The 27,296-nt window shown below is 55.0% G+C and overlaps 1 protein-coding gene across 3 annotated transcripts; it reads left to right on the forward strand.

Annotated features, from left to right (window-relative positions):
• Positions 1–1,496: 1,496 nt before the first annotated feature.
• On the forward strand, positions 1,497–25,433 carry KRT80 (keratin 80). Of its 3 annotated transcripts, XM_017861449.1 has the most exons (11): positions 1,497–1,598; positions 1,982–2,091; positions 2,393–2,816; positions 8,821–9,029; positions 13,450–13,510; positions 13,806–13,901; positions 20,676–20,840; positions 21,270–21,395; positions 21,995–22,215; positions 22,699–22,754; positions 22,890–25,433. In XM_017861449.1, the coding sequence occupies exons 3-11, from the start codon at positions 2,517–2,519 to the stop codon at positions 23,012–23,014; spliced, it is 1,359 nt and encodes a 452-aa protein (XP_017716938.1). In that variant the 5' UTR covers positions 1,497–1,598; positions 1,982–2,091; positions 2,393–2,516; the 3' UTR covers positions 23,015–25,433. The 3 variants fall into 3 exon arrangements, with proteins under 3 accessions (XP_017716938.1, XP_017716937.1, XP_017716936.1); XM_017861448.1 differs by lacking the exons at positions 1,497–1,598; positions 1,982–2,091 and having other exon boundaries at positions 2,256–2,816; positions 22,855–25,433; XM_017861447.1 differs by lacking the exons at positions 1,497–1,598; positions 1,982–2,091 and having other exon boundaries at positions 2,256–2,816.
• The last annotated feature ends 1,863 nt before the right edge of the window (positions 25,434–27,296 follow it).

Genomic DNA, 27,296 nt, shown 5'->3' on the forward strand with positions numbered 1-27,296 from the left:
GAGCAGGTAGGGCTGGGCTGTTTATGGAGTTTTGTTTATTTGGGGTTTTGTTGTGGCTGTTCCTGTTTGGCAGCCAGAGCAGTGACAGTCAAAGACATCTCTACCGACTGCACCCAAGGAAGACTGTCAGACCAGAAAGGAAGCAACAGGCAAGCCCCACCTACCTCCCCCAGCCCAGAGCCCCAGGCTAGCATGCCTTCCAGTCCTCTCCAAGAAGGTTAAGACATCCGCAAGGAAAGCCCCCTGGCGTGGGGCCCCAGAGGCAAGCCCTGCAAAGCCAGCCGAGGAGCCAGGGACTTGGCAATTAACCAAGACCTGTCAACTCTCAGGAGCTGACTGAGGCCAGAGGAAGGAAGCAAGAAATAGATTTCAAGTGCACAGGCACTTGCGAGAAAAAGGCATTCATCTCCAAGAGAATTAGGTGGCAGGGCTGCCCTAAACTGCGCCCCAGACAGTAAGAAGGCAGCTTCCTTCTCTAACCCACTACCCTTCCTAGGGGTCTTAAAACTTAGAGGCTCAGATTAAAGAGCTCCTCACCCCAACTGTCCAGGTTCCCATTCATCATAATCATGCGGCCTTAGACTAGACACTCAAGCCCCCTGAGCCTCCTTCTCTGTCAATTAGGGTGATGAGAATTAAAGCGTCCACCTCAAGTGACGGTTGTCAAGAGGATTGAGGAGCTAATTCCTGCAAAGCATCTGGGACATACCTGATGGATCAGCTGTTATTCCGGCCTTGGCAGAGCCCAGATGCCACTGCTGCCCCCTCCCTTCCCCACAGAGCACACAGGGGTGACAGGGTGGGGGGCAAGGTGCTGTGCTCAACCACATGCCATTCGGATACCAGACCAGAGTGAGGATGGTGGGAGGCCAAGGTGGCCCCGCATGTGGGTGTTGAGTGGGGAGGGCTGCGCACGTCAGTCACCTACCAGTGCCTTGCTACCCTACCCAGCACCAGATCCTGGGATCAGGCTCAGGATGGACCCGTAGCCTCTGGACAGGGTCCTATGCCCTTGTGAGCCAGAAGTGCCCAGTGTGTGAGAAAGATGTCTGCCCTGGGAGGTGGAGGCCCAGGGTGGTGATGTGACTGGCAAATGGTTCTCCCTTTCAGGGGCTCTCTTCCTCTGGGCCCAGAGGGGGCTGCTACCCCTTCTATCTCTGACCATCTGCAACTCTCCCAGACACACTCCTCTCTCTGGCCCCTGCCACCCAGAGCAGGGGTGAGCCAGGTCCAGGAAAGACATGCAGAGCTAGCCACCAGGGCCAGAACATCAGGACCACCAGGCCAGGAAAGAAGACATGGGACTGGGAGAGCTGGTAACCCTCTGGGGTGGAAGACTGGGGTCTCAGGAACTGTGGGAAGGTAGGGGTTGCCCCGGTCTGTGTGGGCCTCTGCTGCCCTGTCAGAGGCTCTGTGGGGGCAAAATGGCGTCTTTTCTGTTTCTACTTCACAGATGGTATGAAAGAGGTCAAAGGAGGCAGAGAAGAGAAAGAAGAATAGGGAGGAAAGAGTGTGAGGAAGGCAGGGATTCTCATTGCCCCAGAGCAGAGCTGCATTCGGCCATACCCATCGCCCCTGCTAGACTCAGCGCCTGGAAGGTAGCACCATTGATTAAGGCCAACTTTGTCCCTTGTCCTCTACCATGTGCTTTGTACATGCTATCTCCCGTGAGATGGGTGTTTTCATCCCCACTTTACAAACGAAGGCAAAAGTCAAGTAACGTGCCTGAGATCACATGAGTGGTAAGCAGTCCAGCTGAGTCTTGAACCAGGTCTCACGTTTCCAATGCTGAGAGCTCCTTGGCCTTGACCATCTATGTCCTCCCAGCCTCTGTGACAGTGGGGTGTACATAGTAGGTCCTCAGTCAATGCCAGTTAAAGTGAAGGAAGGAAGGAAGGGAGAGGGGGTAGAAGGAAGGGGGAAGATAAGCCAGGGAGACTCTTTGGCAGCTAGAAAATAAATCATAAGTGCTGTTTTCCAGTGCCAGGCTGGCACCGTGCCCAGGATAGCTGCCCTACACTCGGGAGCTCAAGGCCTATGCTTGCCTCATCTTTTCCAGAAGTATGTGAGCCCAGATACGTCAGCCTTCAGGTATGCAGTGAGGTCTGCGGTGAGGTGATCTCTCTTCTCTCCTTCCTCCTTGAATGGCCTTCCTTTTGCCAACTCCCCACCCCCAACCCACCCGGCCAGCCCAGCCTTGGCCCCCTCCCCAGAGCTAAGCCTGCTCTCTTGGGGCAGGGGCTGTGGACCAGCCCCCTAAGCAATGCAGATCCCTGTGGGGAGGGAGACCTACATGCTGCTGGGGGAGGGGCGGGAGCACCACATCATCCAACAGGTTGGTCAGGCTGGGAGGCGTCCCGCCCTCCTGCAGCTAATGAGCACTGTGCGACAGGTGTCTGCTCCTCAGTCCCCAGCCTGCCCCAGCTGTGACCAGAGCAACCAGAGCCCGCCACCCGCTGCACTCCCAGGCTTACTTGCTCAGCCCCCAGGCCCTCCTGCTTCCGGCCGGGGGCGCCATGGCCTGCCGCTCCTGCGTGGTTGGCTTCAGCAGCCTCAGCAGCTGTGAGGTGACCCCGGTGGGCAGCCCCCGGCCTGGAACCTCCGGATGGGACACCTGCGGGGCCCCCGGGCTGGGCTTCAGCTCCCGCAGCCTCACAGGCTGCTTGTCAGCTGGCACCATCTCCAAGGTGACTGTGAACCCCAGCCTGCTGGTGCCCCTGGACCTCAAATTGGACCCTGCTGTTCAGCAACAGAAGAACCAGGAGAAGGAGGAGATGAAGGCCCTCAATGATAAATTTGCCTCCCTGATTGGCAAGGTGAGCACAAGTGGGGGGTCCCAAACATGAAGGGCTGCCAGGCCCAGGCAGGAAGCCGAGCTCTGTGTTTCCCTGAGCATCGATCACGGCGCCCCACCCCTGCACCCAGCCAATGGGGAGATGGCACTGCTAACCCGGCAGCGTAGCTCTGAGCAGAGGCTGGGGGAGGGAAGTTCCTGATCCATCCTGGCATGTGGGGAGAAAGGGACCCCAGGATGGCCTTTGAGGCATGTCTTGATAATAACATGCTACATGACCTGGGGTCACCCACCACCCAGACAGGGACTGGGAAGGACCACCTAGTGTGCACCTAGGGGTGCCCTCTTGCAGGAATGGCTGATGGAGATGTACTCTGCGGTCCTACTCTGAGGCAGGTAGACAGGGGAGATGGCCTCCCAGGCTCCACGCTCCTGTTTATCCCTCAAGCCTCTGGTCCCGCAGCATCTCTCTCAGCTGCCCCAGTCAGAAAAGCCAGCAGGATGGACGGGGCGTGTGGGGCTGCTGCCCAGACTGCCGCAAGTGAGGGTGCAGCTCGGGTGTCAGGAGATAGGAATGCAGGGGATGATGCCTCAAGTCAGAACAGGGTAGCCAGCTGGGCCTTCCTGCACCCTGCATCCCGCCTGACTGCAGGGAGTGTGGCCTCGGCATCACACCACACTTCCCAGACTCCACTGTCCATGGTCTGCAACAGGTCTGGGGTACTCGTGTCCATCTCTGCTCCCAGGGCAAGGGAGCTCCCAAGGAAGTCCTATCCACTTCCCAAATCTGTTCTTTACTCATCTTCTCCAAGAAACTCCTCCTGACTCTGCACCCTCCTGCACCCTCAAGAATAATCATGACAGTACCAGCTGCCATCAGTTAATTGCTTACTATGTGCCAGGCACTGTGCTGATGCTTTTCATGTTTATCTGTATTTCTCTCAACAACCTTATGGGAGAAGACAATTTTATGTCCATTTCACAGATAAGGAAAACTGTACATTTCTGACCCTCCCAGTAAACCAGAGGTCCAGCCTTCAGCCCCTGGCTCCGTCCTTGTCTGCTCTTGGCCTCTGATTCTGTGTTCCTCTGCGTGTTGCTGGTCTCTCCCATGAAGTGGGAGCTCACAGAGAGGGGCAGAGGGAAGAAAGTAACATGTATTGAGCATCTACTTGTGCCTCACCCTCTGGAGGAACTTTGCAAATGCAATGACATTCAAGCCACACGGCTACCCTGCAGTGGTTGTTATTTTCCTAACCGTGCAGATGAGGAAACTGAGGACCAGCAAGGCTAACTGCCTTGCCCAAGGTCACACAACCAACAAATGGTAGTTTGGATTTGAACTCAAGTCTGTTGAGACACGAAGTCAGTGGTCTCTGTGGTGGGAATCTTTTCTTTCCCTCTTCCATTCATGTGCCTAGACCAGAGTTTCATCATCCACACCTGGGGTACCCCTGGGTACCCAGAGGGGAAGGACCACTGTCCACTGAGGCAGAACATCCCTTCCCCCAGCCCTAGCTGCACAGAGCCCTGCATTGCTGGGCTGGTTCTCCCTCTAAGAGCAACCCAGCTGCCCTGGGGAGGCAGGTCTCTACAGAGCCACCTCCTCACCAAACCCAGTTTAATCCTTTAGAAGGAATGCCTCACTGAGCTATGTAATTTGGCTCAGATGGGTGATTTTTCTCCCTCAAACACCAGCACTGATATCACCCTGTGCCACTGCTATGGGGGTGGGGGGATGTAAGCCCAGGGAGGAGGCCCTCGGGGTTGGGGTCCTGTGCCCAGAGACCAGGGCAATGCCCTTGAAGTTCTTTAGCAGAATTGGAGCCTCCCAACCTTGACCTTGAGATGGGGTGCCCTTCAGGGTGGGACACAGGGAGCTGTGGGTACCGACTCTTTGGGGGCCCTGGTTGCAGGAGCTCTGCCTCAAGGGGTCCCAGCTGACCCTTCAACTCTATGAAGAAGATCTATTAGCCCCACCCTCCTTGCCTCCTTGTGGAAGCTGTGAGGGCCCAGATGGAAGCAGGCAGTGGTTAAGATGTAAAATCTGGAGTAGCATTGCGGGCTTTAAATCCCAGTCCACCACTGACCAGTTGTGTTATCTCGGGTAGATTATTTAATCTTTCTGTGCCTCAGCACACATTAGGTTAACGGGCTCATCAGAATCACATGGGAGAATTTTTGAAAAGCAGTTAGAACATACCTGGTACATGTTAAGTGCATTATAACTGTTAAATAAAAAATGAAATAAATGGGCCTGGCCCAGGGAGCAGCTAGAATCCAGTTAGCCCCTTCCAGGCAGGAGCCTGGAGAGGAGGTGGGGAGAGGCTCCCTGCCGGATAGAGGAGTGAAGGGACTCAGTGGGCAGGGGGTACAACGCAGGGCTGTTGAGCAATGTATGGACACAGAGAAAGGCCCGGGGTGAGATGCCATGATCAGTGGGTAGGGGCTCTGGGCAAAGAGAGGAGAGGGGTGGGGGCCCTCTAAGGAACTGAGAAGAACCTGGGAGCAATGAGGAGGAGCAGAGACTCTCAGGAGGTGGCAGAGGCCCTGGAGCAGTGTGGTTTCTTCAACTTGCTGGCTGCGTTTTCCTGGGCAAGTCATTTACCCTCTCTGTGCCCCAGATTCCTCTGCTCTGCTCTGCTTTGCTCTGCCAGTGGCCCTGAGCTCATCCCAGTGGAATGACTGGTAAGGTCACAGTCATGAGATGAAGGGGGATGAGGAGAAGCAGCAGCAGCAGCAGGAGAGGCCAGGGGAGGCAGGGAGGGAGCAAGGCCGACCTCCAGCAGAGGGTGCTGGCTGGATTTCTTGCCTTCACGCACACATGGACAACAGAGTGGATGGAGAGGGAGGCAAGAGGCAGGACTGCCTGAGGTCATCCTGGGGAGGCTGTAGAGAGGGAACCCACGAGCAGTGGTAAAATGCCCGGAGACAGAGGGATGGAGACAATGTCTTCACCGAGGCCTGTGTGACCTCTGGAAGAACTGAAGTCAGGCATCCCCCTGCCTGTATGCAGAAAAGCACAAACCAGCCACTCCTGATGAGTCTGTGAGGCTCCCTGGCCAAAGCCAACGTCTGGCTGAAGCCCGGGGATTCAACGGCCCCCGCTGAGGAACACTACCTGTGTGGCCCAGAGGCACTCCCCTACAAGCTGGGGACCTGCAGCCTCTAAGATGTCCGGCCTGTCTCCCTCCAGGAGTTCCAGCTTAGACTGCTCGGTTTCCCCTACAAAACATGTCTCTCCCCTAACCTCAGCCCCAACCTGGCCCTACTTTTCAACTGGGCTTCAGTTTCTTCATCTGTAAAATGGAGAGGTCCCTGCTACAGCTGCTACTGTATGATCTAAGGGCAGAGGGCCAGGCAGAGCAGAGAGGAGGAATCAGAAGTGAAGACTCGACAGTCCTCCTGGGTTGGAGCAATTAACCTGGCACCTCTCAGGGCACCAGGATTATCAGCCCTCCCTAGGTCTTTGTTCCGAGAGGGAGGAGCCTTTCTGCAAGGAAGGTCCCAGGTAGGGGATGAGTTTCCATCCCCGCCCACAGAGACAACCAGAGACTCCCCCAAGGGCAGCAGAAAACAGGGGGCTATCCCTAATCCCCTGAGACCACAAATGCCTTCTAGCTGGACTGGCTGGCCAAACACACACTATGTTCCAGCGAGCTAGTGCTGAAGCATAGGGAATTGAGGTTAGACAGTAGGAAGAACTTCCTGGTGTGAAGATTTATCTGCTGCTCATGGGTGGAGGAAGGAGCCTCACATCTCTCCTCTCACTCCACCCTCAGTGTAAACATGGAGCTCCTGCTTGTCAAAACGGAGGCAAGGTGGGGTGAACAGATACCTGCCCCCCCAACGCTCCCTCTCACACACACAAGGCAGGGCAGAAACCCTCTTGACCTCCATCCCTACTGAACCTGTTTGGCTGTGAGTACAGCAGAGAGCAGGATTAAGGTTGGCTTCAAGCAGAATCTACCAGTACAGATACGCAGGGGAATGGCAGCCCACAAACACCGTCAAACGCCATCATCCAGTATTCCCGCTGGCATTGTCTGTTGTGAATGTCGAAGGATCGTCAGAGCACTTCGGGGAAAACAAGGACACCCTGAAGAAGCAGAGCAGAGAGAGAGGGGCTGGCCCCACCTGACCCTTCGGGAGCCCACGAAGGTGCAGAGTAGGCAGTGGCTGTCAGATGGGGCTGTCTGGGAAGCTGGACCACCAAGTTGCTTTGTGACCCTGAAGAAGTCACTTGACACCCCTGGCCTCCATTGCCTCCTCTGTAAATGAAGGACCCAGCCCAGCTGATCCAAAAGGCTGCTGGCAGCTTTTTCAGGCTACGATTCTGGGAGCCTGGGCCAGCAGCACCGGCAGTGGCAGGAGAAGGCCCAGCTACTCACCTGTGACCACAGGGAGCATCTCTGGGCTGGTTATCACAACATCCTCATGACAAACAACCCACACTGACGGGAGCCAGGCCCCAGCCAGGCCTCCAACCTCATGGCCTACCCTCATGGCCTATCCCTGGCACCAAGGGAGTAGAGGCCCCAAGGGGGAGCAGATGGCTCCCAGTGTGATGGGGAAAGTGGTGGGTCTGGACAAATGGGAAACAGGTAAACTGGGGGCCTTTCAAGATATGAGTCATGGAGGGCTTCCTGCAGGAGGGAGCTGGAAGAACAAATGGGGAGGAGGGGAGGGCCTGGTGATGGGAAGGAGAGTAGAGAGGACAGGCATGGCTGGGGAGGAGGGAGGCAGGAGGAGCCCCAGGCTGAGCTGGGCTGGACTGGGTTGAAGGAAGGAGACGACCGTGCAGGACCCTGCCAGCAAGAGGCATATGGGAGGCAGAGTTTGAGAGGCGCAGCAGGGCTCAGAGCCCTTCCAGGGTTTCACTGCAAGGCAAAACTGTCCTTAACTGGAGGCAGAAGCCAGCCCACAAAGGGTAGCCGGGATCCCAGGGCCCACAGTGACTCCAGCAACATACAGGAGGCATGTGTCACAGTGGTTAAAAGGTTCTAAACCCAAAGTATTCCAGGCCTGGCTCTGCCACTTGCTAATTTTGTGACCTTGGGCTAGTTCCATCACCTCTGGTTTCCTCATCTGTAAAATGCAGCTTATAATAGTACCCACCCATGGGGGTGCTGCAGGATTTCATGGGTCAAGCATGTAGAGCAAGGCCTGGCACACAGCAGGAGCCACATGAGCACTCACTGTTGTTCCCATCCCAAAGCACATCCCCAGGTGTCCCCGCAGTCTCATGGGGAGAGTAGTGGTCAGGACAAAGGAGGAGCAGCTAAACTGAGGGCCCCGGTGCTGGAGGGAAGAGGGGAGTCTTTCAACATGAGGCACAGAGGACTTCCTGCAGGAGGGAGCTGGAAGAAACAATGGGGAGAGCAGAGGCCTGGTGATGGGAAGGAGAGTAGAGAGGACAGGCAGGGTGGGGAGCAGGCAGGGAGAGCCCCAGGCTGAGCTGGGCTGGACAGGGTGGAGGGAAGGAGAGGACCACTCAGACAGGTGTTATCACTCCTAACTTCTAGCTGGGGAAACTGAGGTTCAGAGAGGCTGCGTCATTGAGAGGATGAGCGCTTAACCACAGTACTAACCAGGCCCTACCCTGCTGAGTTTCCAAGACAAGATGAGACCACGCTTGTCATGGCGGGAAGGGGGCAGATGGGCCTCTGACACCCCATGTTCCCTGGGATCCCCCGCCCCAGCCCCAGGCAGACACGGAGAGCCTGTCGCATGCTTGGTACTCTCACACCCTCAACCCCCCTTCCTCTGCCAGCCCTGCCCTGCCCTCGCCTGGAAACCTTTGCTAATTGGCTCCACCTTGCTCTGATCCTGTCCTTATCTTACCATCTTCAGTTTTAACAATCAGTCATTGGAGGTGCGTTCTGCTGAGTGAGGGCCCTGGGTGGTGTGCACAGATGAGCTGCCACTTCCCAGGGAGTCCCCTGCGGGCTCTTGCTGGTCAGCCCGGGGCCTCAGCCCCCGACTGGTCCACACCTGACCCATTCACCACCCTCCTGCCCTCCCAGGTGCAAGCCCTGGAACAGCGCAACCAGCTGCTGGAGACACGCTGGAGCTTCCTGCAGGGCCAGGACTCAGCCATCTTCGACCTCGGGCATCTCTATGAGGAATACCAGGGCCGACTGCAAGAGGAGCTGCGCAAAGTGAGCCAGGAGCGGGGGCAGCTGGAGGCCAACCTGCTGCAGGTGCTGGAGAAGGTCGAGGAGTTTCGAATCAGGTACATAGAGCCCCATGGGAGCCATGAGCAAGGCCTGAGGGCTGGGAACAAGTTGTGCTAAGACGGGAGGCACTTAAGCCAGAGAAAGAGGGAAGATGTTCTGGAACATTTCTTTACCTGAGACGTTTACTGAGGGACTGGTATGTGCCAGGCAATATTCTAAATACTGAGGATATGGCTATGAACCTACAGCCACCCCCTCCCTAATAGCGACCCTTACAACAAAGTGAATCTTGTGCTGGCTCCCAGCGAACCCCTGCGCCTGCTGGCCCTTGGGCATCATCATAACCCACACCCCTGCCTGGAGCAGCCACCCCCTTGCACCTGTGGACACACTTGCTCTTGCCCACACATTGCTCTGGCAATGGGAAATTACGTCACTAACTAGAACAGATGGGTTTCTGCTTTAGATGTGGCTTTAGAGTTTGATCTGGATTGGGCTGGAAAGGAGAGCAAAGCCACAGGGAAGCAGGCAGGGCATGGAAAGGGTGGGTTTTATTTGAATAGAGAAGCAATGCACGCCGGACATCAAGGTAGACTCGGAATCAGACAGATAAGGAAAACAGCCCCAGTATGCAAGGTGCCTTTACAACTGAGTGGGGCGGGCAGACAGACAGACAGCTGCTGGGCAGTATATTCGAGCATTTATGGGCCCCCGCTTGGGCATTAGACCAGGATGAGGTTTAATCTTCACCCTCCCCTTTATGACCTCCAGTAAGTGGCTTAATATCTGAACCTCAGTTACTTCCTGTGTGAAGTGGGAATGATTATAGTTGATGCCAACCTAAGGTAGGTATCTAACCTAAGGAGGAAGTTGAGAGTGTGGCACGGTGACTGGCAGTTATAAATGGCAGCTTTTCTATCCTTAGAAGGCTGAAGTTCTCAGCACACAGCAGGTCTTTGACACAGATTTGCTGAACTGAGTTGGCCAGTCTAAAGGGGAAGGCTGGTCACATGGGCTGCTTAGAAGAGAGGTGACCCTCTCTGGTCAGGTAGTGGGCAGGGCTTCAGCAACAAGGAGTCTGAGGCAGAGGAGAGCGGCTGTGCCCCTGCACCCACCTCCTGGGTCTGGTCTACTTGCAAGGAGACCTCCAGCCAGGGTAAGGCGAGGACAGGGCAGGCTGAACCCCTGGCCTCCCCTCCTGGTTTGGGGCCCAGCCCCAAACCCTGCCAATCTGAGGTGAGACCTACAACCTCCAGAGCAGCTGACCAGGCAGGCTGGAGGGTGGAGAGCACCTGTCCCATCCGGGAGTCCAGATACCTGAGCTGTCTGGACTCAGACAGCTCTGTCTAGATTCCAGAGGCTGAGTTTACCCAACACCTCTCCCCAGCCCTGCCCTCCCAGGCCTAGGAAAACACACAGGGCAGCTGACCACCCGTCCCGAGAGGTCCAGCTTCCCAGCACCTGACCATGACCCGGCAGTCAGGGCAGTTCACTAGAATCTGTGACCCACTTCCCTGATCCCTAGTAGATCTTTGGCCCTCAAAGGATCAGAGCATGCCAGAGCTAGAGGAAGTCCTGGATCCTCCTTTTACAGGGAAGGAAACAGGCCCAGAGAGGGCAGGGCTTGTCCTCAGCTACACAGCCTTGCATGCTAAGTCCCATCCCTAACCCCAGCCAGCCACTGGGTAAGGCTGCTCCCACGAGCTCCGCCAGATCACGTCCATGGAAGCACTTTGTAACTGGAAGTCCTATACACACACTACCTGTTGTTTTAATCTGGCTCAACCCCCTCATTTGGCCTGCCGCCTGATTTCTATCCGCCTGCTACCTGACTGTACTGCTTAGGCTGAGCCTCTCTTCCTCTCTCTGGGTAGGGAACCCACCCGAGTTGGGAAGGAGAGACTGGGCAAACAGCCTAGCTGGAGGGCTTCTCGGTCTTCAGGCCAGAGCCAGGGGAGCTACAGCCTGGCTGTGCAGAGCCTAGGGCCCCCAGGAGCCAGGAGATGCCAGGCCAAGCCCCAGTAGGGAAGGGCTGTGCCCTGTCTCTACGGAGCCGATGAGATCAGCCTCACTCCCAGAAATAAACAAGTTGGCGGGGGGCGGTGCAGGTGTGACAAGCTAAAAAAGGCCTGAGAACGGGTTTGGGAATTGGTGGCTGACAGACTGGTAGAGGATTGGGAGTGGAATAGCGGACCTAAGCCTCTATGGGGATGGAGACTTCCGAAGGCTTTGAGGTAGCAGAAACCCCAAGGATCAGCAGTCTACCCCTCCTGTTTCCTAAGGACAAAGCAGAGGCCCAGCAAGGGGAAGCAACTTGCCCAAGGCCACACAGCAAGTGACTCAGAGATGCCACATACAGCTGTGCAAACTGTGCGCTGCACAAGAGTGCATGATTCAGGCGGTGGATAGGGGTTGAAATCCAGCCAAGCAGCAGACCATGCAGGCTGGTACAAGGTCAAACAGCCCGTGAGGAAGGGGGCTTTTTTCTAATTGGCACAAAGCCTGGAGATGAAACAGTGTTGGCCTTAAGGGGACTGGCTCCAGACTGGAACCCATCGTCCAGCCTCAGCCCAATGTTCCCCACTGTCCTCTCCCCTGGGGCTCAGGGCTTGCTCCCACCCCACCCACAAAGCACACCTAGAGGTCCAGGGTCAAGGCAGACCTGGCCTAGCCAGAATACTGTGAGGATGGCCCCTCCAGTCCCCTTACTCCTGGTGTCCTTCTCTGCCAGGGGAGGTTTCCCAGGGCAGCTGCCAGGCCACTCGTCTCCCTCAGCTCACCCTGCTTATGTTCCCCCAGGCAGGGTGAGTGGCAGAGAGCTGCCTGTGCTCTGCTGCGAGGCTTCCTGAGGCCGAAGCAGAGGGGCTGAGCCCCAGCAGGTGCTGCCCCCGCTGCAAGCACTCTGTGAATTGCCCCACTTAATTGTTACAGCATCACGTGATCATGGCTGAGGCACACAGGAACGCACCCCAGGACACAGCTGGTTAGCAAAGAAGCCAGGATTTCAGCCCAAGTAGCCTGGCTCTAGTCCCCTTGCTTCATCAGCACACTCCAGGAGCCCCCAGGCCTCTCTTGAGCCTCCATTTCCTCATCTATAAAATGAGACTAATGGGACTTCCCTAACTGGGTGCTCTGAGGGCCACAGGAGAGAGTGCAGGTGAAGCACTCAGCACTTGTCATTCCCCACTCAAGTCCCATTTAGTTCTCTCTGGGAATGCCTGGACAGCAGAACGTTCTCCCTGGCCTGCTCCTCTGCCCCGCCCCCAGGACCTATACCATCAGAGCCCTGAACAGACTCTTAGCAGCCAAGGCAGTGGCCAGGGAGGGTGTGGGCCCCTGGCACACTGAGACCAGAAACCCATGTGTCCTGCCGTTGGGTCCACACCCCTCAGCTCCTCGGGTGGGCTGGTGGGAAAGAAGGCATGAGGGGTGCCAGATACAGCCAGCTCAATGGGTGATGAGTGACGCGGCCCTGCTGGGAGGCCAGGGCCTGAGGTAGGCAGGCGGCTGTAATTAGAGCTGCCTGTGATTCAGGCATTTCCCGAATAGGAGGGAAAAAACAGAAGCTGCTGAATCCCCACGACCACTGGGGCCAGCAAGAAGTCTGGAGCCAGCAGACACCCACCCCGGGGACTAAGACAAATGTCTTGACTGGAGGAAGAGGGTCGGGCCAGGGATCTGGGGGTCCCGTCCTCCCCATCCAGTGATGTCCTTGTTCCAAACACAAGTGGGAGCGAGTAAGGAGAAGTCCAAACTGAGAAGAGCGTTATTGTGCTTTGTTGAGTATGGCCTATGCGGCCTGTAGCTGGCTGTCACTGCATCAGGAGTAGGTTTTGTCAGCCCCCTGTACACGTGGGCACACGCATACCCCTTAGAGGCAGGAAGCCAAGGGAGGAGGGGTGATGCAACTTGCCCAAAAACACAATGGGGGTCCAGCTGACAGCAAAGTTCACACTCTTCCCATCCTCCCTTTGGAGGGAACACAATGGGTTAGTGTCCTACCGGCTCACAAAGCAGAGGGGAGGTGGCTGGGGCTGCAGGGAAGGCATGGAGGTGGGAGAGGTGAGGTGTGAGCAGGATGCTCCCAGCGGACTTGATTGAACCTGAGATTGTCAGGGAAGGAGGTCGGGTAAAGATGAGGGGACAAAGTGCCAGGGTGAGGGGCTGCCCAATCAGGGAGGCCTCCTGGAGGGGGTTGGGTGTGGAGCAGGGCTAGGAAAGGGCAGAAGCAGCTGGGAGAGGCCGGGGTCATCAGGAGGGAGTGAGGAACTGGAAACCAATGCCGGGAGGTTGCGGGGAGAGAGAGAGAGAGGACTTGTCATAGAAGACGCAAGAGGGAGAAGGATGGGCTGCTTTTCTCTAACTGGCAAAGAGACCCCAAGTGGGATAGCAGAGGCCCTGAGCCCCAACCAAGGGGAGTTCACCAGGCCCACGCCCCTACCACATCCAGCTGAGCAACACCTCTCTCCCTCCCAGGTATGAGGATGAGATCTCCAAGCGCACAGACATGGAGTTCACCTTTGTCCAGCTGAAGAAGGTAGCCTGCCCAGCCTGCCCCAGGGGCTCCTTCCTCATGGGCCCTGGGCCTTCTTTCCCTCCAGATATCCTATTCTCCTTTATGCCCAATCAAAGCCCTCAGAGGCTTAAGTCCCAGGACCAACAGACAGACAGGGAGATACCCCCATCCCCATCCAGCTCCTTTTTCGAGGCTCTGAGCCAGATCTCCTCTGGAATCACCCCCACTCTCACCCATGAGGCAGTCCCCCCAGCCCACTCCTGCCCGGGGACCCTCCATTCCCTCTCCCACCACTCACCACTGCTCCCAACCCCAGGACCTGGATGCAGAGTGTCTTCGTCGGACTGAACTGGAAACCAAGTTAAAAAGCCTGCAGAGCTTCGTGGAGTTGATGAAAACCATCTACGAGCAGGTGAGTGAGATGGGGCCAGTGTCCTGCCAAGCCCAGAGCTGGCTGGTCCATGGGTAAAGGACTCAGGGGAAGCACAGCCATTCAGTGGGGCATGGAGACTCCAACAGTCACTTACAATTTCCAGCCCCAGCATAATAATTTCCTAAACCCCTTCCTGTGATTATGTCAATAACCCTGCATGACCCCTGGCCATTCATCTCATGGAACATGGGCCAGTTCCCCAAAGGCCACTCTTTCTGGAAGAACTGTATCTTTGTGTGCTAGAGTACTGAGGGCATGTGGGCGACCAGGTGCCTCAGACAAGGGTCAGGAGGCTGGCCTCAGGAGCATGGAACCCAGGGGCCTGGAACGAGCATTCTGACTGAACTGATCTCTCTCTCTAATTCCTGCAGCCTAAACCACAGCACCCACAGTGCTAACTGTGATAGGCCTGCCTTTCCCTCTTCCCAGTTTTTGGCTAATGACCTAGTAAATGGAGACAATGGAAACATTTGCATTTGTTTCCTAAGTCCTCAGTGGGGCCTAGTGTACAAGGGCCCAGAACAGCGTAGCATGTGTCAGCACAGCCATCAGATGGGCACGGCCGCTGGCTTCGGGACACCGCTCCTCCATGCCAGCTGCTGACCCCCAGGCACCCTTCAGGATATGAGTCCTCCTCTCCACACTGCTTCTTTCAGGGATGGGGAGGTTCAGGGGTGACACTCCTGGGCTAAAGATCCTTCCACAGAGGTCTTCAGTTCAGCTAGAAGCAGGCAGCACCACTGTTGGGGATAACAGGGCTTGAACACCTAAGTGCTGCACACTGCTGGTGCCAAGCTATGGCAGTGCAGCTAAGGTCAAAGCCAAGATCAAAGTCACCACCACAACTTACAGATTCTGCTAAAATGGCCCTGTGATCTGCTGACCACAGCTTCATGGCTGCATCCTGTGGAAAGGAAGACCGGGCCTCATGGCCCTGTCATGGGCCACACTCCTTTCCAGCAGTCCCAGCCTCCAGCTGGGGCCTCCGTGGAACTGAGTCTTGTTTGTGGCCACGAGATGTAGCATAGCAGAGAGAACAGCAAATCCTTGGGAGCAGCAGGAAGGCAGCCCTCCAAGGCAGTCTGCTCTCCCCACAGCCCTGAAAAGCTTCCTGGCCCAAGCAAATCCCCCCACAGCCAGGCCAAGTGCTGTGGGGCTGACCAGGGCACCATGCCCACTGGCTGGGTGGGAACTGGGCTAGGGGCCCATCTGCCCAGACTCACTGTGGGCTTGTGCAGCCCAGGCAGGCATCAGCAGGACCATCTCGCATCTCCACTGGGCTGGATCTCTGCCATCCTTGGGCCTCCACCCACTCGTACCACCTCTGAGAGGCTGAGCCCATGGGTGGGTGCAGATTCTGCCGAGCCTAGGTGGAGTGCAGATTCTGAAACCCGAGCCCAGCGTTTCTCCACGTGCTCACTGATGTCTCGGCAAGCTCAGAGCTCAAGCTCTAAGCCAGGATGCAGGCCCTGCAGCTGTAGAGACATAACTGGAAGAAGGCTGGGCATAACCAGTGATATTCCTGAGCATTGCCCAGTCGTACCCCACAAGACTTCTTGGCCCCTGCCCCAGTAGCCAGGCCTGTAGGTTCCCTTTGGATTTTGCAGTCCTTGGGCCCCAATCCCAATTTGGCCTTTTTTTTTTTTTTTTTTTTTTTTTTTTACTATTTCTGTGACTTTAGGCAAGTCATTTCTCCTCTCTGTACCTTAGTGTCCTTATCCGCAGCATGGAAAGTGTAATAGGACCAGCCTCATAGGGCTGTGAGAAGGACTCAGCCCACTCATTCATTTAACAAATGTTTATTGCATGCCTACCAAGTGCCAGGCACTGATACCACAGCCTGGGCAAGCTCCCTTCTCTCAAGGAGGGCATGACTTAGCTGAGAGAAGTCATAAGCAAGTCAGCAAATATCTGGACAAGATGGCTTTGCAGGGTGACAGATTCTGGAATGCAAAGAAACCGGGTGCTGCACTGGAGCTAGAGGGAGTGGAGAGCCTCAGAGCCCATGGGCAGGGCCTCTCAGAGGTGGTACCCTCCCCAAGAGTGGCAGAGATCCAACCCAGTGGAGACTGGAGATGGCACAGAATTGCTATGCAAAGCCCCTAAGGCAGGAGGGAGCCTGGCAATTAAAGGAAAAGAAAGAAGCCTCTGGTCAGAGCACACGGGGCAGGGTGGGAGCCTTGGGTCAGAGAGCGCCTCACAGGGTTGGCTCATGACTTGGACCTCATTCTGAGTGTGACAGGCTGCCTCCAGTGGGCACTGGGGCAGGGCGGCACACAGCGGGTTTCAGGTGTGGTTGTGCTATCCTGAGCCTGCCATGGAGAAGGGCCTGCGGTGAAGGCAGTAGGGGCCAGGGCACAACAGCAGTTATTATTACTTTTGGGAGCAAAAAGATGGGGTTGAAATTGGAGGTTTGCCTTTCTCTCCATACACTGCTGCAGGCTAAGAGGTCAATGCTGACTCTTTGCCAAAAATATTCCCCACACCAGAGGGTGTCTAATTCAGTGTTGTCTGATAGAAATGTGAACTGCATATGTAATTTTAAGTTTTCTAGCTGCCACATTTTAAAATAACAGAAAAAAATAATTTTAATAATATATTTTATTTAGCCCAATATATCCAAAATATAATTATTTCAACATCTACCTCATTGGACAGAGCAGCTCTGAGCAAAGACTGTGCCAGCCACGTCTGCCTCAGGTGGAAGAAAAACCTGGCAGAATACGAGTGGCCCAGGAGGCCCCGATACTCTAGTTTCAGCTTTGGAGTAGACACCAGATCAGAAATATAGGCCCACACCTGTGTCCCAGAAAACAGCCCTCTCCTCTCTCCAAAACACATGTGTGTGTGCACATACACGTGCGCACACACACACACGGCCAGGATACATTCTGAAAAGCCCTTCCCAGCCAACTGAGCAGGGGCTCATGGCCATGATCTGCTCAGACCTCATCTGCTGCAAACCCTCTGCCTCTCTCCTCCGGGCGCACAGGCTGAAAGGGACCCCACAGTTTCTGAGACACAGTACAGCTCCCAAGTGTGTTTGGGCCTGGCTGCATCCAGTTGGAATGCCACCTACCCCACCCCTACACTCTGGCTCCAGGGAGATTAGCTGTGGAATCTGCTGACAACCCCCTGCAGCCAGGCACACCTCGAGGGAGGCCCATCCCTGCAGAGAGAAGCCAGTGCTGCCTAAATTTTTGCATGGAGGCTGCCCCAAGACTAGGCTGCTCTGCCTCTGGACACTTCGTCCCAGCTTTATCACTATTACCAATTACCATAATAGAGAATCCTTAACTACTGTTTAGTGAGCACCTAATATATTCCAGACACTGTGCTAAGTACTTTCCAGTCTTAATCTCAGTTAACCCTCACGACAACCCTATGAAGTAGGGATAATAATTAAGACAGCACAGATTTTGAACAGCTGGGATTTGAATCCTGTCTCAGTAACTGTGGTAACTGGAGCAGGCTATTTTATCTCTATATGCCTCAATTTCCCCATCTATAAAATGGGGACAATAATAGCATCTACCTCACTGGGCTGTTGTGAGGATTTGTTTTGTTAACATGTCCTAAAATACTTAGAACAGTAACTGACACACAGTATGCATTCAATAAACATTAGCTGTTTTCAGCTCTATAATTAGATCCATTTTACAGATGAGAAAACCAAGGCTTAGACACATTTAAAAACTTGACCAGGGTTACTCAACTAATAAAAAGGGATTGGCCGGGTGCAGTGGCTCACGCCTGTAATCCCAACACTTTGGGAGGCCGAGGCGGGTGGATCACCTGAAGTCAGGAGTTCAAGACCAGCCTGACCAACATGGTAAAACCCCGTCTCTACTAAAAATACAAAATTAGCTGGGCATGGTGGTGCATGCCTATAATCCCAGCTACTTGGGAGGCTGAGGCAGGAGAACTGCTTTAACCCAGGAGGCAGAGGTTGCAGTGAGCCAAGATTGCACCATTGCACTGCAGCCTGGGCAACAAGAGTGAAACTCCGTCTCAAAAAAAAAAAAAAGAAGTGATGGTATTCAGTGTGCAGAGCCATTAGCACTACATTTTACTCTCCAACACTGTTACTCCATAAGAGTCATGATCTACCCTGACGTGGGGAACACAGTGAGGGTGCTCACACGCACAGCAGCCTCCTAAGGGAAGCCCTAAACTGTACTTTGGCTTAATTCTCAACCATTTGGAGGCTCACGTGCTCTCCAGGGGGCCCATCCCATGGGGCACCTCCACACCACACAAGCCAGCATTGTCATACTCTCTGCAGCCCGGCAGGGGCCTGCGTGTCCGAACAGGTCTGTGGGTGTTCTGAATGCTCCATTTCCTGCTTTTGTTTACCAAGCTCCTGCTTAGCCTGCCTCGTTCCAGAAAATGTCTGGCCAGTCTTTTCACCCTAACTGGGAAGTCCTACTATAGTGCGTCCTCACAGTGCTCTGGCCTTTCCTGGGGCCATAACGAATGCCAAGTTAGGCCCTCGTGTAGAGAAGCACACTGGAGGGCTCTGTCTGTGGCCCCCCACCCCCACTGATGCCCACAATGTGTCAACCAAAACAGCCTCAAAGCTGCACCTCTGAAACTGTGCCCAGCCAAGCCCTAGCCAGGGTGCTGGTGCCACATGGGAAATGTCGGCTAGTGACTGGGACAGGAGAGGTGGGGCTATGGTAACAATTGATCTTATTCTGGCACGGGTTGGGCCATCAGCCTGCTTTTCCCAGAGATTTATATTTTCATTTGAAGATCAACCAAAACCCCCAACAGGAGACAGGCAAGGGCAGCTGGCCACTGAGCTCAGGGTCCTGCCAGCTCCAGGGCAGACATAGGCTGTCCCCCAGAGGTGCTTCCGAATGCCTGCCACTTCCCCACCATCCTTGTCACCACGAGGTACTGGAGGGCAGAGTCAGTTCCCAGACAGGCCTTTGCGGCTGCGCACACAGCTCTAGCTGGCCCCTCATCCCTGTTGTCTACAGTTCAGAAGTCCAGCCTCTGCCTGAGACAGAAACCAAAGGCCTCAGCACAAACTCTCTGAGCAGAATGAGGGACAGAGGATCAGGAGGGAGCCCAGAGTTAGGAACCAGGATCAGAACACAGTCAGGAGCTAAAAAGCTGAGCCTGGATCCCAGCAGGCATCCGGGTGCACCAGCCAGTTTTCAGGAAATATTGGGGCTGGAAGAGCACATTGAACATTGGCACAGGGTACAACAATCAAACCCAGCTGTGGGGACTCCGCAAGGCAGACAGCCGGTGTGTTCAATAAGAGCAATGGCAAAGAACAAAAAAGAGAGAAATGGAGATTACAAGAGACCTAGAGACACATGGACCAACTGCAGTATACAGGCCTTGTTTGGATCTTGATTCAAACAAACACGTTTAAAAAATTACAAGGCGGTCAGCAAAATGGGAACGCTGACTGAAATTTGATGATTGAAATAGGGGTCAGGGTGGACTGTAAATGCCAGAAGGAGCACGATGTGTCTGTGCCCAACACCCACCTCCTGTCTGGCCCCCTCCCTGCCATCAACTCACTCGGCACAATGCTCGGTTGACTCCCCTTGCTCCTCCTTCCCACAGGGAGGCCCTACCCTTTTCAGCATCTCCAGGGTAAGCAACCCAGGGCCCTTTGCAGCCTCTAGAGATCCCTGGTCCCACCTGCCTCCCTATACACCCCTGAGCATTCTGGCTAGAAAGCTGCAAGGCTGTGGACAGGAGAGAAAGCTGCTCTGGGGCCAGAAAGACAATGAAAAAGGTGTCAGCCCCTTGTCTCCACACGCTAAAGGAGTGTCACAGCAGCAACAGCAGCAGGGGCTCTGGGGCCCACCCTGCCACTCACCACTGTCTCCACAACATCTTTGTGCCTCAGTTTCCTCCTCTGGGGCTGCAGCAATGCCAGCCTGGTGAGGATGTGTGGAAAGCGCTCAGCACACAGTCCAACCTGTAGGGAATTCCTCGGGGAATGGTGGGTTTTACCATTTCCAGAAGTCTCCAGGGATAGGGAGGAGATGGTGAAAATATTGTGGTCATCCAGGCAATGTCCCTTGGCTAGAGAGGGAGCGGGCAGTGAGTCTCCAGGGGGACCCTGAAGTCAGCACCGGAAGCTGCGCCCAGGCCCCTCACAGGCTGTTGGCTTTCAGTGGCGGGGGAAAGGGGAGTACAGGTTTGTCAGCCTCCAGCCCTCCCCAACCCTGGTCACTCACTTTCTTCCCTCCCAACATTTACCAAATGAACTGAGGCACTCCTTTCCCAGACACAGGGACTCAGAGATGAACACGGCTCTGCCAGGCTCGCAGGGAGGTCCTTGCCCAGTGGGAGAGGCAGAGCTGCACCCCACAGCACAGGGATAATGAAACAGTGAACAGAGGGGCCCAACTCAGCCCCAGAGCCTGACTTCTCGGGCCCTTTCCCATCAGCCAGGAGGAGGCTATCCCTCCTGGGGAGAGGGCAGCAGGGCAGGCAGTGGGGAAGCTTGCGGGGTAGCTTTTAGAACCTACAGTCCCAGCCTGCCCTCCACTCAGAGAGGAGGACCGTGGGTGGGTGAGCAGTGGGCAGTGAGCTGCCTTCCGAGAGTCCTGGCTAGGGAGACATAGCAGGGAGGCATTCCGTGTTCCATCATCTCTCCAGAGGGACAGGAAGGGAGCAGCTCCACTCCCTGCTCACCCCGGGGACAAAGGGACTGTGTGGGACTGAGGGTCCTTGTGCCCTCCCCACCAGCCCTGAGCCCCCACACCTGTGCCCGGCCAGGAGCTGAAGGATCTGGCAGCACAGGTGAAGGACGTGTCGGTGACCGTTGGCATGGACAGCCGCTGCCACATCGACCTGAGCGGCATCGTGGAGGAGGTGAAGGCCCAGTATGACGCCGTCGCGGCTCGCAGCCTGGAGGAGGCCGAGGCATACTCTCGGAGCCAGGTGGGGCTGACCATGCAGGGCAGGAGAAGCAGCCTGGACCGCTCTCAGAGTAGCAGGAAGGGCTAGACTGGTGATGGCTGAGGTTGCCTGCAGCTCTCTGTCCTGAGAGTCTATGAGAGAGGAATGGAGAAGAACAGGGGCGGGCGGGCAGGGGGAGACGACAGAAGCTGGTCTGTGCCCTCCAGGAGTTCGAGGTGGTGCTGTTATCAGCAATGCCAGGCCAGATGTGGGCATGGGGCTCAGCTAGGGCAGCCAGGAGGAGGCCACCTAGAAAGTGAGGTGGTAGGGGAAGCAGAGGGAGCCTGGCGTGGCGTGGTGGGCTGCAGAGTTGGAGATGGGACTGGGGGGTGCAAGAAAAAGCAGAAGCGGGTAACAGGTGCTGGGAATGGCACTGAGCTGCCCCTCACTGCGACCTCCACGTACCTCCAGCTGGAGGAGCAGGTCGCCCGCTCAGCCGAGTATGGGAGCAGCCTCCAGAGCAGCCGCAGCGAGATCGCGGACCTCAATGTACGCATCCAGAAGCTGCGGTCCCAGATCCTCTCTGTCAAGAGCCATGTGAGTATCTGGGGGACGTGCCTGGGGGTGGGGAGGAGAGCACAGAGACACAGTCATGTGTGCTAAATGACCCTGGGTGAGTCGCTTAGCGCCTCTGTGCCTCAGTTTCCTAATCTGTCAAATGGGATAATAGTACAGCCTCCTAAAGTAATTATGAGGATCGTGTGAGCTCTGCATACAAAAATACTCTATAAACTGATCAAGGCTGCTGGAACGTTAGAAAGCCCCCGCACCATGCACACCCAGAGCCCACTCCCTCCTGGGAGCCCCCCACCAACTATACAGAGAAGAGGGAGTAGAGGCTTAAGTCCCAGCTTCCAGTCAGGACAAACCTTCAGGACAGGTACTGCCTCATAAGGACAGCCAGGACAGGCTCCTTTAGTGGCTTGTGGTGCTCTCTGAGGCCTTGGGAAGGTGCCTTTTCGGGTCGAACTGAACTCCCTCTTGCTGCATGGCAACCAGTTACCACATCCAGAAATGCCATTGCTCAGCCCATCTCCCCACACCCAACCCCACCAAGGACAGAGATGACTCCTGGCCCTGGCCTGCTCCTCCTTCCCCTGCTCACAGGCCCTTTCCCTCTGTCCTCCTGGCTGCAGTGCCTGAAACTGGAGGAGAACATCAAGGCAGCTGAGGAGCAGGGTGAGCTGGCCTTCCAGGACGCCAAGACCAAGCTGGCCCAGCTGGAGGCCGCCCTGCAGCAGGCCAAGCAGGACATGGCGCGGCAGCTGCGCAAGTACCAGGAGCTGATGAATGTCAAGCTGGCCCTGGACATTGAGATCGCCACCTACAGGAAGCTGGTGGAGGGCGAGGAGGGCAGGTGAGAGCCAGGGCTGGTGAGGAAAGGCTGGAGGGGAAGGAGGGCTGGAGGCCCAGGCCTACACAAAGTCAGTTCTCCTTTCCAACATGATACAGTGAGCCTCGCAGCCCTGGGTTTAAGTCCTGGCTCAGTCACTTACAAACTGGGACCTTGGCCCAGTTCATTTCATCCTGTTTTCCCATCTGGAAAGTGGGCTGATCATAAACATGGTTCACCTGTGGCAGGGATGATTCATGTGATTATGCATGCAAATGCCTGTCAAAACTCAGTGCTCAGTGTTATTAGCCATTTATGCCATGGAGAGGGGCCAGAGGTCCAGAGAGGACAAGCTGGCTAGCCAGGGCCACACAACAGAACAACCCCAGGGCTGGGAGTGACCACCAAGAACTACCCTCCACTTGCCAGCCCCCAGGGCAGTTTAAGCCACAGGCTCTCTTCACATCCCATCATATCCCTCTCCCACCCCCCACCCCTCACCCCCAGGATGGACTTGCCCTCAGCCACTGTGGTCAGCGCTGTGCAGTCCAGGTGCAAAACCGGTGAGTCCTCTTGCCCTGAGAACCCATGGTGGGGTGGGGGTGAGGGTGTAGGGGATCATGATCCTAAAGGCATCATTTTAAGTGGCTCCCAAACCTCCAGCCCCTTCCCTCCCCTACCCGTTATGTTCCCTGTAGCTGCCTCCAGGTCAGGCCTCTCCAAGGCCCCCTCCCGAAAGAAGAAGGGCAGCAAAGGCCCCGTGATCAAAATCACCGAAATGTCAGAGAAGTACTTCTCACAGGAGTCGGAGGTCTCAGAGTGAGGCAACGGGACCCCAGGAACCCCAGGGAACTCCGCTGCAGCAGAAGGGACTTAAGCTAGACTCAAGAAAGCAGCTTGGAGCCTCTAGGTTGGGAGGAGAGGCAAAATCTGATACTGAACTGAGAGGGGGGGTTCAAAACTGACCGCTGTTTTGTGGGCTGCCAGGGTGGGAGAGGAGCATCAGCAGCTGCTCAGAGCCACTCCGCTCCGTATCAGTATCTCACAGTCCCGTCCTTCCAACCTTCTAGCCAGAGGTTTTCCTGATGGGTGAGCTGGAATTAGGGGTCAGTTTTGTCTCCACCTCTTTGCTCCTCTGAGGCCCCTCCTCCAGCATTGGGCTCTGCCAAGGCCCTTCTGACTCTTACCCAATCTTTGACCTTGACTCCTATCTCAAGCCTTGCCTTGCCTCTGCCTCAGAACTGAGACTGGGACCAGTTCATCCACCTACGGGCGGGAGCTGAGGAGGACGGTGTGGGCCCTGTCCTGTATCTGGAGTTCTTGGGAAGGCTGGCTGCTGAAGACCCTCTTGGCTTTCCCATGCTCCTTGGGCTCCCCAGAGACCTGACAGTATTACAGAGTGAAGGGAGGAGGGGCCCCAGGTGTTGGGGACCTAAGCCTAGGCCCCAGAGATCAGCGCAAACACCTGCACCCCTCCCTCCTCCTGTGGGTCCCTCCCAGTAGGCCACAGTCAGAACCGGACGGGCTGCCCCCAACCAGCTCCTAGCACCTTCTCCAGAAGCTATTCTTGCCATAATCAACTCCCTGGGAGTGAAAGCCAGATGGCAGCTTGAGATTAGGCAGGAGCATTAGATCTTCCTTTCACCTCCCTGCCATACTAGGGTCCTACCAGCCTGGGATCTGAGCTCTCTGCCCCCAGCCCAGGTTGTTCCCGGCCTAAACACCTGGTTTTGGTGCACCTAGCCCTGGAGACCCCTGGTCCCACCCCTGCCATGGAGCCCCAGGTCTACTTCCCAAGAATCTCACTTCTCAGGGCCTCTGTTCTCCTCTCCATTGGGCCAAATAGCCTTGCCCTCCCCTCCTTGGCATTCATGGAAGAGCCCAGGAACTCCCCACACCGATGGAGTTAGAGCTCCCCCTTTCTTCTCACTTTGCCCCCCTCCTCCCTCCATGCCTATTCCCCCTGCCTCTGGCCGGCTAGCAAGAAGGCACAGTCCAGGCAAGTCTGGGAGCTTCCAAGCCCTTGAGGTCCAGCTGTGGGGCCCAAATGACAGCCTTACAAGGGCTCTACCAGAGAGGAAAATTCCACATTCCACCAGAAGACGGGGGTGCTGGCAGGCATACTCCTGTCTCCCCCTCTTGGCTGTCAATGCTGAGGCTTGCAGAGGCATCCCAGTGGCACCAGCCTCCCACTGCACAGCTTCCTTCCCGCCTTCTCTCTCATCTCCCCTCCCTGCCCCTCGCCTCACCTCCTCTTCTAGACTGCATTAGATTCATTCATCTCATTTTCCAGGACATGCTGGCCAGAGGTCTGGGCCCATCCCAGGCCTCAAGGCCCTCCAGGCCTGTGGAGAGCACTGGCGGGTTACTGACTCTCCAGCTATGGGAACTCAGATATTCTCATCCCCGAAGTCCCAAAAGAGGGTGCTGACTGGTGCTTTTCCTCAGGCTCTTCATTGGTTTCCAAGGGAGCAAATCCTCAGTGGGGATACAAGATATATAAAGTATATATTATTTTTTCATAACTTATGTGGCTTTTAACTTATTGCTTCCCTTCCTGTTTCTGCATGATCAGTCTGTATGTACTATCTGGATAGATAGCACACGCTCCAGCCACCTCACCCGATTGGCTATCTTGGGGCCATGTCTCGCTGGCCCCAAGGCCATCTCGCTGCCACAGGATGAATAAAGTGTTGAGATTTGTCTATGGAGAAAGTTGTATGTCTGTTTTTTATCTCCCCTCTCAGGATCGGTCAGTCACTGGTCAATCAGGCTGACCATGGAACATTAGGAATTCTCCAATTAAGGGAGAAAAAGTCCAGGGACCTAGTTATATCTTCAGACCAGTGCAGCTTGGACACACAAAGGTCTCCTGTCTCACCGTCTGGTATGGTTTGGATGCTCGTCCCCTCCAAGTCTCATGTTGAAATGTAATTCCCAGTGTTGGAAGTGGGGCCTGGTAGGAAGTATTTGGATCATGAGAGAGGATCCTTCGTGAATGGCTCAGCACCATCCGCTTGGTGATGAGTGAGTTCTCACTCAATTCACATAGATGTGGTTGTTTAAAAGAGTCTGAGACCTCTCCCCTCTTTCTCGCCATGTGATATGCTGCTCCCCCTTCACCTTCCGCCTTTACTGTAAGCTTCCTGAGGCCCTCACCAGAAGCTGAGCAAATATTGGTGCCATGCCAGTACAGCCTGCAGAACTGTGAGCCAAAACAAATGTCTTTTCTTTATAAATTACTGAGTCTCAGGGATTTCTTTCTTTCTTGTGTGTGTGTGTGTCTGTGTGTCTGTGTGTGTGAGACAGAATCTTGCTCTATCGTCCAGGCTGGAGTGCAGTGACCAGATCTCAGCTTACTACAACCTCCGCCTCCCGGGTTCAAGCAATTCTCCTGCCTCAGCCTCCTGAGTAGCTGGGATTACAGGCACCCGCCACCATGCCCAGCTAATTTTTTGTATTTTTAGTGGAGATGGGGTTTCACCATGTTGGTCAGGCTGGTCTCGAACTCCTGACCTCAAGTAATCTGCCTGCCTCAGCCTCCTGAAGTGCTGGGATTACAGGTGTGAGCCACCACGCCCAGCCAGGGATTTCTTTATGGTGTGTTTAAGTGTGTTTAAGAACACACTATAAGCATAGCGAGGCCCCTAGGCTGACTAATACACTGCCCTGCCCCGAGACTACACCAACGTTGACCTATGTTCCCAGTGCCTCCTGACATATCCAGGCACCACACAGGCTGCTTTAGCCAGCACACATGCCAGGGATTCCCCAGTGGTGGCAGGTTTTCTTCTCAAGCACTTCTGCCCTACTGGGAATTGACACAGCCCAGAATGTATTCTGATGGGTATGGGCCCAATCCTGCCAAATCAAATCCCAAGTCAACACATAAGGATTGAGGACCTCTTCCAAGCCCAGCCTTGTGCTAAGACTCCTCCAAGACAGGGGTCCACCCCTCCACCGCAAGAAGTTCACAGTCAGGCTGAGAGATGAGATATCCACCCAAGGTAGCCACCCTGGACTTCCTCGCCACATGCAGAAGTGGGTGCTATCAAAGGTCAGGGAAGAGAAGGGTTTGTGGAGCAAATCAGGGAATCAGAACAGGCTGCTTAGAGGAAGGGGGACTTTAAGTGAACACAAAGGAACTCAGTTAGGAGACAGACCAAAGGAAGAACAGGTGTCTCAAAGGAAAGGAATAGCGGGAAGGGACGTGGAAGCATTTGTGTCCTGGCCCACCCACTCACAATAAGGAGACTTCAGGCAAATAGAGCATTGCTTTCCTATCTGTAAAATGGGGCACACTCCTTCCCTACTTAACTCACAGGGTGCTTGGGCATTTGATGAGGTGGCTATGCTTATTCCTTTCAGGAAAACCACATCTCTTGCTTCCGGCACTCTGAACTAAAATAGCTCAACAATTGTAAAGGCTTAGTAGTGATGGTGTGATTATTACAGCAGACATTAAGGATTAAAGGTGACCAACTAATCAGGAGACTCAAATGCAAGCAAATAGACCTCGTGCTGGCTCAGCGCACAGCACAGCCAGGCCCCTGGGCTAAAGTTCAGAGGCTTGAGTTTATCCATTCCCCTGAAGACCCTGAAGGGCAGGCTCCACTCTCAAAACTCAGAAGAGACTGATAAGCCACATAACCGTCCAAGAGAGGCCTAGAGCTGAGACCAGCTCTCTCATTTTATCTTTGTTTTCTATTTTATTAATTTCTGAATTGGAGTTTGAATTTCTGAATATGAATATGAATTTCATAGTCAAGAATTTCATGAGGCCAGGAGGTGATGGCTATGCCTAAAATCCCAGCAATCCCAGGTGGCAAGCGCCTGTAGTCCTAGCTACTTGGGAGGCTGAGGCAAAAGGATCACTTGAGCCCAGGGATTGGAGGCTGCAGTGAGCTATGATAGTGCCCATTGCACTCCAGCCTGGGCAACAGAGTGAGACCCCACCTCAAAAAATTTTTAAAAAAGAAAGAAATGAAAGAATTAGATGACATATTTGTTATTTCCTTCCTATTTTCTTTGAGTTTATTATTTTTATTGCTTTTCAGCTTCTTGAGTTAAATGCTTTAATTTTCTATCGTCTTTTTAAATCTAAG

Source organism: Rhinopithecus bieti, unplaced genomic scaffold, assembly GCF_001698545.2.
Source record: "Rhinopithecus bieti isolate Rb0 unplaced genomic scaffold, ASM169854v2 scaffold_56806, whole genome shotgun sequence".
Lineage (NCBI taxonomy): Eukaryota > Metazoa > Chordata > Mammalia > Primates > Cercopithecidae > Rhinopithecus > Rhinopithecus bieti.

What these genes read in the sequence shown, in the direction of transcription:
- KRT80 (XM_017861449.1), top strand. Translation starts at nt 2,517, where the DNA reads ATGGCCTGCCGCTCCTGCGTGGTTGGCTTCAGCAGCCTCAGCAGCTGT. An exon ending in AGGCATACTCTCGGAGCCAG is followed by an intron (nt 20,841 to 21,269) that starts GTGGGGCTGACC and finishes ACGTACCTCCAG; the next exon opens with CTGGAGGAGCAGGTCGCCCG. An exon ending in GTGGAGGGCGAGGAGGGCAG is followed by an intron (nt 22,216 to 22,698) that starts GTGAGAGCCAGG and finishes CCTCACCCCCAG; the next exon opens with GATGGACTTGCCCTCAGCCA.